This window comes from Anneissia japonica, unplaced genomic scaffold (genome assembly GCF_011630105.1).
Source record: "Anneissia japonica isolate Jap-2015-1 unplaced genomic scaffold, ASM1163010v1 scaffold287834_len5846547_cov211, whole genome shotgun sequence".
In the NCBI taxonomy this organism is placed as follows: domain Eukaryota; kingdom Metazoa; phylum Echinodermata; class Crinoidea; order Comatulida; family Comatulidae; genus Anneissia; species Anneissia japonica.
Window position 1 is genome coordinate 2,314,082 of NW_022704992.1, and position 9,266 is coordinate 2,323,347.

General features: G+C 33.9%; 2 protein-coding genes across 2 annotated transcripts in view; both read right to left on the reverse strand.

Annotated features, from left to right (window-relative positions):
• Nucleotides 1–126: 126 nt before the first annotated feature.
• Nucleotides 127–3,917, reverse strand: LOC117104986 (death-associated protein kinase 1-like). Its single transcript, XM_033245964.1, has 2 exons — nucleotides 3,798–3,917; nucleotides 127–3,229 (listed from the first exon to the last, which is right to left on the reverse strand). Exons 1-2 carry the CDS (start codon nucleotides 3,915–3,917, stop codon nucleotides 2,045–2,047), a joined length of 1,305 nt encoding a protein of 434 aa, XP_033101855.1. The 3' UTR covers nucleotides 127–2,044.
• A 1,114-nt stretch (nucleotides 3,918–5,031) lies between these two features.
• Nucleotides 5,032–9,266, reverse strand: part of LOC117105004 (serine/threonine-protein phosphatase 6 regulatory ankyrin repeat subunit C-like) — a 12,960-nt gene continuing 8,725 nt past the window's right edge. Inside the window, exons 3-9 of the mRNA XM_033245983.1 lie at nucleotides 8,929–9,027; nucleotides 8,511–8,609; nucleotides 8,075–8,173; nucleotides 7,499–7,597; nucleotides 6,518–6,616; nucleotides 5,937–6,035; nucleotides 5,032–5,250 (exon numbers count right to left, since the gene is read on the reverse strand). Of these exons, the coding sequence (XP_033101874.1) occupies nucleotides 5,047–5,250; nucleotides 5,937–6,035; nucleotides 6,518–6,616; nucleotides 7,499–7,597; nucleotides 8,075–8,173; nucleotides 8,511–8,609; nucleotides 8,929–9,027 (798 nt within the window). The 3' untranslated portion in view covers nucleotides 5,032–5,046. The remainder of the gene's footprint in view (nucleotides 5,251–5,936; nucleotides 6,036–6,517; nucleotides 6,617–7,498; nucleotides 7,598–8,074; nucleotides 8,174–8,510; nucleotides 8,610–8,928; nucleotides 9,028–9,266) is intronic.

Consider the following 9,266-nt stretch of genomic DNA (forward strand, 5'->3'; position numbering starts at 1 on the left):
TCCTTTAATGCTGATACCCTTTTATCGACAAACGTCTCAGTTTCGGTAATTTACCTTCTATTATATTTATCAAACTTATTTTTAAATCCGAAAGTTTAGAATTGTTAAAAGAGTTCAACTGTCTTGTAGCATTTTCACTGCAATTTCTATATATTGTAGTTATTTCTTGTAACAAATGTATAGATCCAAAGCGTGATTTGTCTCATTTCCAGATACAATATCAAGAACAATGTGTTTTTTGTATATCTTCTAATATACTAATTAGGTCCTTAGCACTTCATGTCAAGTTCATACATATTCATTTGGTTATTTTAAATAATGATGTGTCAGCCCCATTAAAGAGCAGTATTTTGCTCAAAAAACTAAAATAAATTAGGCCTGATACACTACAGTGTTTGCTTGAACAATGAAGCTGCTCAAAAGAGCTGTTATAAAATAAATTTTATTGACAAAAATACTTTTCAAGTACACATAATTACACATTTTTTCTGATTAAACAGAAAATAATACATATACCTGCACCTAAATATTTATTTTTCCAATAGACAACACTAATTAAATATATTTTCTATACTTTGTTTCTTTTTATTCAAATAAATATGGAAATTCCTATAAAATTGTTATAAAAGCTAATTCAGCAAATTTTTTGGTCAAGTTCAAGAAACAGTGCGATCATGCATGCCAACTTTCTTATATCACACAATCCCCACTTTCAACTGGAATAGTATTATTTATGCATCTGTTAATTTAATTCTGATTGAAATCCTTAAACTGAGAGCAAATAACTACTTATTAAGAGAGACATCCATCAGTGACTTATACAGATGATGATGATAATGATGATACTATAATGTATTTCAGAAATTATTGGGTACAGACTCAATTACAAATGTATTCAGAATTTTACTTTAATTAAAGTAAAGAATTCAGATATTGATTTTTACTCCATTTTTAAAATCCTGAGTTTTGGTTGATGTTTGATAATCCAAAAATCAACGATTTACTTTGGATCATATTGTATATTTTGCATTATATCCACTTTTGAATACAATTCAGTTTACAGTCCATTATTATTTATACAAATTTAATGCACTATTCAATATTCTTATGAAATAAAATCGGACCCTGTAAAGCTTATAAACCATTCATTTATATTTACATATTGCTATAGCCCTATTCATCACATTTATAGTACTATCGTCGTCATTTTTTTTCGTCATAGCTATTATCACATTCGCCATCTTCATCATTATTGTGTTACCTTTAATTTTACAATTAGAAATATCAAAATGTACAATATATATGTCAGTATGTCATGATTGTGAAGACATTAATAATTTCAAGGTAATTAATAAGAAAAACTGAAGTTAGAAAAAAAAACAAATGGGCTTGGCACTACAGTTTAAATATCCAAGGTGTTGGCCTATTCAGCAGGTTTTTGTCCACGTCTGCGTCATGTGGACAATTAGAGGATTTTTCTGCTTCAATATAATAATCTTTTACACAGTAAAGAATTTTTTTTCAAAATCTTGTTACTAATTAACACTAAATATTGTATATGTCACAAACCATAATCTTTGTCATGTTCTTTCTCTTTTACCGATCTGGCAATTTAGTAATTACTGTATTATGATATTAAAGATACTGTGATAATACAAATAAATATAGCAATTACAATACACAGTAATTATTTATAATAATATAAAAGTTTAAAATAAACAAATATTGCAACTATTGCATTTATATTAATACACTGAAAAGTGTGTTGAATTTGGAAAGATGTAATCAAAATGCAAAAACTCTGTGGATAAAACTCATTTTTTGTCCATCATTGACAATTCTGTTAGTAAAGAGAATGGGGTAAAAATTTCTCAGTCCCAAACCAATCCTATCTTCTACTTTGCACTGTGTATTTTTATACGTATTTGAGGTCTCCCATACCTGCTAGTATCATAACTCAAACTCGACAAATGTCCATGTTCACCATAGTAATGTGTTAGATGATATTAGTTAATAGTGCGGTGCAGTAGAGGGTAGCCCCTGTCTACACTGCATCAAAAACATCAAGTGTTAAAAACATTTCCTCAAGGACTGTCACTGCATCTTCTCTCCCCCAATCACAAAGACCAGTTATTCTTCCAAGATCCTTAAAGATTTTGTGAAGTTCTCCAAACGTGCTTACGTGTTTGCCTTCAGACCACTTTTCCAGTAAGGTTGCTGTAACACTCATAGTCCTTGCCTGCATACAATGGTGTGTGGCTTGTAAACGTAGAACATGCTGCTCACATATCTTGAAAGCTTGTGCAAGTGCACGATGATCTAGCCCAATACAGGATACTGGTTCTAATAAATCAACAAGCTTCTCTTTGACAGTCTCAAGCATCCATTTTACATCACAGTTCCACTTTAGTATAATTAAGAATTTTGGATCATGGCCAGAGCAGAGCGTCTCTGAGACTTTCTCCTGACAAACTGAATATTTATTAACAAGTAAACCATCAGTTTGTTCGGCAAGCATCAAGGCTTCTTCTGTGTATGAGTATACATCACTTGGCATCATGTGGTTCCTGAGGTCATGAGGACTCAGGTACTCTGTAACCACACATGTTCCTGGTGATCTCTTCTGAAGTTCAATGTAAGTTAATTTTAGCACTTTTGTTAGGAGTTGAAAACACTGCCCTCTTTGTTGTTGTCCCTTGCCGCGAACAATGATATCAACTGCATGTCGTTCAACGGTTAACAGCACCATTCCTTCAGCACCTGACGTAAATTTGACTGCGTACCTTGACACTCTTGACAAATTAGCTTCAATGGCAAACTCTTGCATCAGACAAACCTGAAGACCTGGAAAGAAACCAGCAGCAAAGATGTCAACATCTCCAGAACATTTCACTCGTTGTCCATAGTACTCGGTGAAAACTGGACTTTTATCCCATGGCGGCATATCATTGGGAAGCAGGCTTGGAATCACAAATTTCTCACAGTTGAATGCATAACCCAGCCCAAGATGCTGCAGCAGCTGCAGTAATAACTGTACATCTGTGACTTTCTGGAAATGCTTGTTGAGTTCTGTTACAGTGTAGACAGACTTGTGTCCAAGACGTGAAAAACTCCTATCCTTCACAAACATGGTATCATTTGCAAAAGCTGGACCAAAAATGTTTGAACATAACCAGTCAGGTTTCAGCACAACCATGATATCATCATTTGCTAGTCTAGCAAGGTATATCTACAAAAACAAAGTTTATTATAAATTGATTATACCTGTATATGAGTTTTTTAAAATAGTTATATTATTTGTAATACAATGTGTAATGAAAATATATATTTAATCCTCAATATTTACCATCATCATTCACTTTAAATTAACTGTTCAATCCGCTGTTTATTTAGGATAGAAGATACCACTTCTTTATACAGTACATACAAACTTTCTGAATTCGTGACAAATGGATTAGTTTTCAGATTCAGAGGAAGTGTGGAAAACCTGGCCATTTCCAGGAGACTTGACCTTCAAGAATGCAATGCTAACTACAGCCTTAACATCAGCACTGGTTCGAGCCACTCCTTTCCCAGGATTCAGTTGGTAGTCAAGCCTTTTTGGATAAGGACTTAAAATGGATATCCTGTTTACACATCTCACACATGTGCATTTTGAAGATGCTATGGTTGTCAAATGTGAACATGAAGCTACCTTAAGCACCTCTTTACGGCAGTTTGGTAGTCACGGATCATGCCCATACGCAATTCTCCTACATTTACCTGCTGTAGTTTCATCAAACTAGTTAATTACTTACCTCTCCACAATCTACCAGGAATTCAGTAGCCTTCTGCAGGAAGCTATCTTCAACTCGTGGATCTATTTCTCGCACATTATTCTTGTATGCAGACCATGTTAGGCTGTCTCTTATACACATCTAGATGTGTATAAGAGACAGATTCGAATCTGTTTAACCAGGTTATGATGCTCGCCTTGACAGTGAGAGGTTGCAGGTTTGAATCCTGTCAGAGGCATTTTTTTACACCATTTCTTTATTTGTTTATTTTTAGGACTACATTCGTTGATATATATATATATAAATATATAGATTAAAAGGCAAAATACTGGAAAACAACAATGCTGTGGGAAACAATGGCTGGATCTCAGTAGAGATACGAAAATGATAAGCAACAGCTAAAAAGTAAACGTAAGTAAACAGCCATATATATATATATATATATAATTTCTTTATGAGTTAAATTATGCATCATTCATGTGGGAAGGTAGACATGCCACAAGTTCCTTATTTTAATTATTTTTTTCATTCTGGACAGCGCCACCAACAAGCAAGTTAATTTTGAGACAGAATAAGGGACTTGTAAAACACTGCATGAAGGTACCCGGATGCAAAAAAAATGACGTAATCTTACATTCCGTATTTGGATAAATGAGCGGACTTACATAAACGACTTCAACCAATCACTATGCTCACATTTTCAAAGCCACGAACTTGTATAGGCAGCCGCCTAGCTTAGCGGTCGATACACAGCGCATCTTCAATTTGAAAATTACCAAGATTAATTAATATGCATTAAGCACACCAATCATATGACTTACAAAGTCAGTCACACATACGATATCCCACATCAAATTTGATGTAGGAAATTGTACGCATGTATCGTTTGGCCAAGCCCCAATCCGAAAAAAAAAAAATCGAGTATGGGACACCAAAAAAGTTAGATATGGTGTGCAATAAAGAGTGAGTAACCCAAAATTAGGGCCTGGAACCCAGGCTAGTGGGAAGGTTGCACTTTGGCTTTCAACCTTGAGATAGGGGATTTAATAATACCTCGCTGTGTATGTTGCCTGTGTGCTTGGCCAGTGCATTTAATCTACTCAGAACATTTTATACTTTCATGCTCAGAAGTACAAGAGGATAACTGGTGGTTAGAACACCAACATTTATTTTTTGACTGGTCAATAAGTTAAAGCTCATGAATCATCCTATTACACCATCATACAGCACCTTTCTGGCCTAATCACACATTGACTCTAACACTTTAAAGTTAAGGAAGTGATCCTACCCTTTGTAATGTATTCTTGAGAGTGGTCTTCCCTGCAGCTGGGTCGCCAACAAAAAATAATTTCATTTTCTTCCACGCTTTTGAGCCTCTGCTCATGAGTTCCCTGTAGTCGTGGAGCTTGACGGCTTGTTGCAAGATTTCAGTCGTTGCCGGGTCTGAAGCGAGATCAAGCGCTGTCTTACCATCCTGAAAATATCACAACAAAAAACATGTTTTTCCAGAAACATTCGTTCATTCATTTAGTATTTATTCCCATTTTTTCTTTCTTCAAACATACAGTACTATCATAATATTTCATTACATGTTGATAAACATAAAAAATCAATATTAACATAATATAACATATATTTTAATTTAAATTTAAAGAAAAGAAGGAAAGGGGGAATTTCTGAAGCACAGCTCATTACATAAAAAAACCCCTGATACAAAAAATAGTAATTTAATATAAATAGACAGGCACTATGGTACACAAAAAACAGAGTAACTTTTTTTTATATAACACTAAGATTGCACTTAAGAGCGAACATATTAGTGATTTCTACAATATATAACAAATATCATTACCAATGAATCTTCTAATACATTGAATATTTTTTAAATATGCTGTAAAACTGTTACAATTGAAAATCAAGGTTATTGCTTTTTTTTCCTATTATTCTAGCCTAGGTTTAATTCTAGGGTTCATGGTTAATTATCACTCATAAATTAGTTTTTTTGACAGAATAGCAATTTTGAAAACATACACACTCTCTATACATGTTTGAAGTTCTATACACCCACAACCATACACAAGGATTACATAGCTTCCTATAGGTGTCAGTATAAGGAAGAAGAATAGACAGGTTGGTGCCATGATGGTCTTGACCTCTCACCTTGGTCTTTACATTAATGTCAGCATTGTAGTTGAGTAGCACCTGACAAACTCTGCTATGGTTTTTGGATGCAGCCAGATGGAGTGAATGTGTACCATCCTAAAGAACGAAAGAACTTCAATTACAATACAGGATGTGAGCTCCCACCAAGGCATCCTGCAAGATGATTCTAAGTAAGCACTTAGAAATTTATGTAGCAAAAGCATCTTACAGTGACTAATAAACTCTTTGTGTATATTTTGGTCTACACTACACTTTGTAGGTTAAGAAAAAAAAGACAAGAATAAAATGAATAATAGAAGAAAGAAGAAGTCTGAAATTTTTTCCATACGGTGTTTATTAAGCCGTCACAACCAATTATAATAGTATATTTAACTCTGGGAAAAAGTAACACGTAAATGAAATACAAAAATATCTTATTGGGATAAATCAGGATCACATCAGTATTTGAACCAATCACTGTTGGCTACTCTACCAAGAATTAAAGAAGTCTGAATAACTGAATGAGAATACGAATGACCACGTTTGCAATGTGTGCCAATCTAATAGGCGATTGTGCTGCCATCAAGCATGCGATGTACCTTGGTTAAGCTGTTAAGGTTGGCATGGCTGGATAGCAATTTTTCACAGACCTCTGGATGACCATGGCTAGCTGCTTCGTGAAGACATGTTCTGCCTCCCTAAAAAAAGAAGAATTCAATATTTGGACAAATTCAAACACTTTATACAACTCAAATTACTTTCTAGAATTAATAATTATAGTAATAGTGTTCTAACTCAATATTTGGACAAATTCAAACACTTTATACAACTAAAATTACTTTCTAGAATTAATAATTATAGTAATAGTGTTTAGAATCATTTAGCAATTTCAGTATAAACTATTAATGGTCTTCATTTTGTAGCCCTGGTCATAGGAAACCATAATAATACAAGATGAGTAGTCAAGCATGAGCACTCAACACAGACAAAATACACTTTTACCATTAGATCCTACCACAACATACTGTAGATATAGTGGCCTTGCCAAAAACAAATAGTTAAAGTGAGAATGAAAACCCCCAACTTTATTACAAATAAAAGTTGGAATCACAACTGGTCCCTCAACCACTCTCAATAAGTAACAATATTTTAAAAGTTAAATGCACTGATGACTTGAGAAAACATTGAACAAGTGTAGTTGCTATACTAGACCAATCATATTAAAAGCTTTTGACAAAACACAAGAAAATCTTCCTACAATGAAATTAACTTAATGAAAGGAAATGGAAAATAAATGAGAAAAAAATTCAAAATTGTAGGCGTTGTAATTGCTGAATCACATATTATGTTATTACCAACATTTCAAGTGGTTTTTTTCCTTTATATTTCATTTACATGTAGCAGCATATATATGAGGTGATTCATATTATGAATCACCTCTATTGCAGGGTTGAATAACCATCTGATTCCTAATAAACTAATTGCAAGTCTCATTAGAAAGATGTTTTAGTCATGAGAATGATTTTAATCCAGGATCCAGGTGTCAAAAGGCCACCAAGCTTCTTTTGTCATTTTCTCACCTCATCTTTGGCTTTGACATCGGCTCCTCTCTCCAGCAGAATTTGGCAGACATCAACATGACCCATAACAGCCGACCGGTGTAGTGGTGTCCAAGCAAACTAGAAAAAAATAGTTCAATAACAGAAATGTACGATACAAAACAAATGTATTTACACCAATATAAAATACAATATAAACACATCACGATAAATAAGATACAGATAGAGGATGTACAATAAAAAACAAATTACAAACAAATAACTTTAAATTATTAATATTTATTCAGAGCAAAATGTATATTTCAAACACAGGCCACAAGGGAATGTTAAGAAATGGGGGGGAGGGGTGAAAGAAAGAACACATGTGTCACTCTTAGGATTCCATATGGATTTTGCAATTAATTTGTGTATAATTCTATAGAATGAATACCTACTCTATGAGGCAAAGTGGTATACACTTTTGAATTTTCCTATTAGAATATGTAATTCCTCAGAGTATTGCATAATATGCAATGAATAGCAGGAAATCACATGATTAGATTGATTCGTTCACACTTAAAAAGAGTTACAGTACAACATTTTTTGTTGAATACTTACGCTACTCTTTATGTTGACGTTCGCTCCGTAATCAAGAAGAGTGCTAATGACCTGAGCATGACCTCTCCTAGCCCCTGCATGCATTGGTGATAGTCCTGTCTAAGTCATACAGTAAAGAGGAGATGTTTTGATTAGTTTTGATTGAAGCACCAGGGAAAATATGATATGCATAGGACTTAACTTTGAGTTGACCAATGCCTTTATGGTTAAGATGCTTGTCTTTCAACCCAAGGGTCCTACTGTAGGTTCAATAAGCCCTGCCGTTTGAATATAATAATAATAATAATAATAACTTTATTCTTCATTTATGCCAAACTTGTCTCAACAGAAATTAAAAACTTTTTCATATTTTTTCTTATCAGAATTAAATAGGACTCTTGAAGCCTCGTAATAAAACTAAAATTAATGTATAAACAAAGCTTGAGTTATTACTTACATAGTTCTTAGCGTTTGGGTTTGCACCTCTTTCCAAAAGAAGTTTACATACATCAATGTGGCCATGCCAAGCAGCTAGGTGTAAAGGCGTCGAGCCAGCCTGGAAGAAAAGTCAAGAAAAGATTCAACAAAATATGGCACTACAGGCAGAGAAATTTGAAATGTTGGCAGTCACTAAACTCATATACTGCCTAGAAGCTGAGTTCTCAACTGAAGGATCTCAGGCCAAATTTGGCCTGCACAAGAATTTAATCCAGCATTTCTATATAATTGCAGTATGGTGGATATTGGAAATGACAAGTACTGTTTAGTGTACGCCTAAAAAAAATGATCGCGATTTCAAGTTTTCACTGTTCTTGGACTACACAACAATTTTCTGGCCTTATATCATTATTATTAATATCACTAAACTGACTTACTCTCTCAGTGATTTGAATGTCGGCTTTATGATCTAGAAGTACTTGACAAGCTTCAATGTGTCCTCCTGCTGCTGTGTGATGTAATGCACTTTGGCGGGTCTAAACCAAAAAAACAGCGAGAAAATTAGAGTTAGTGTATTAAAAATGTGGCAAAGACAAGCCAAACCAGTCACTCATCGCAAATCGTGGTTCAGAGAAAATGGCCAAAACATGCTGGAATTTCAAATTTTTAAAAATCTATTTTATTGCACTAAACTAATCTTTACATATCTATACGTCATTCTATGCTGTTATTTTCCCCATTTTCAATGTTAAAACAACACTTTTTAAGGATTTAA

What these genes read in the sequence shown, in the direction of transcription:
- LOC117104986 (XM_033245964.1), bottom strand. Translation starts at nt 3,917, where the DNA reads ATGTGTATAAGAGACAGCCTAACATGGTCTGCATACAAGAATAATGTG. An exon ending in TCCTGGTAGATTGTGGAGAG is followed by an intron (nt 3,230 to 3,797) that starts GTAAGTAATTAA and finishes TTGTTTTTGTAG; the next exon opens with ATATACCTTGCTAGACTAGC.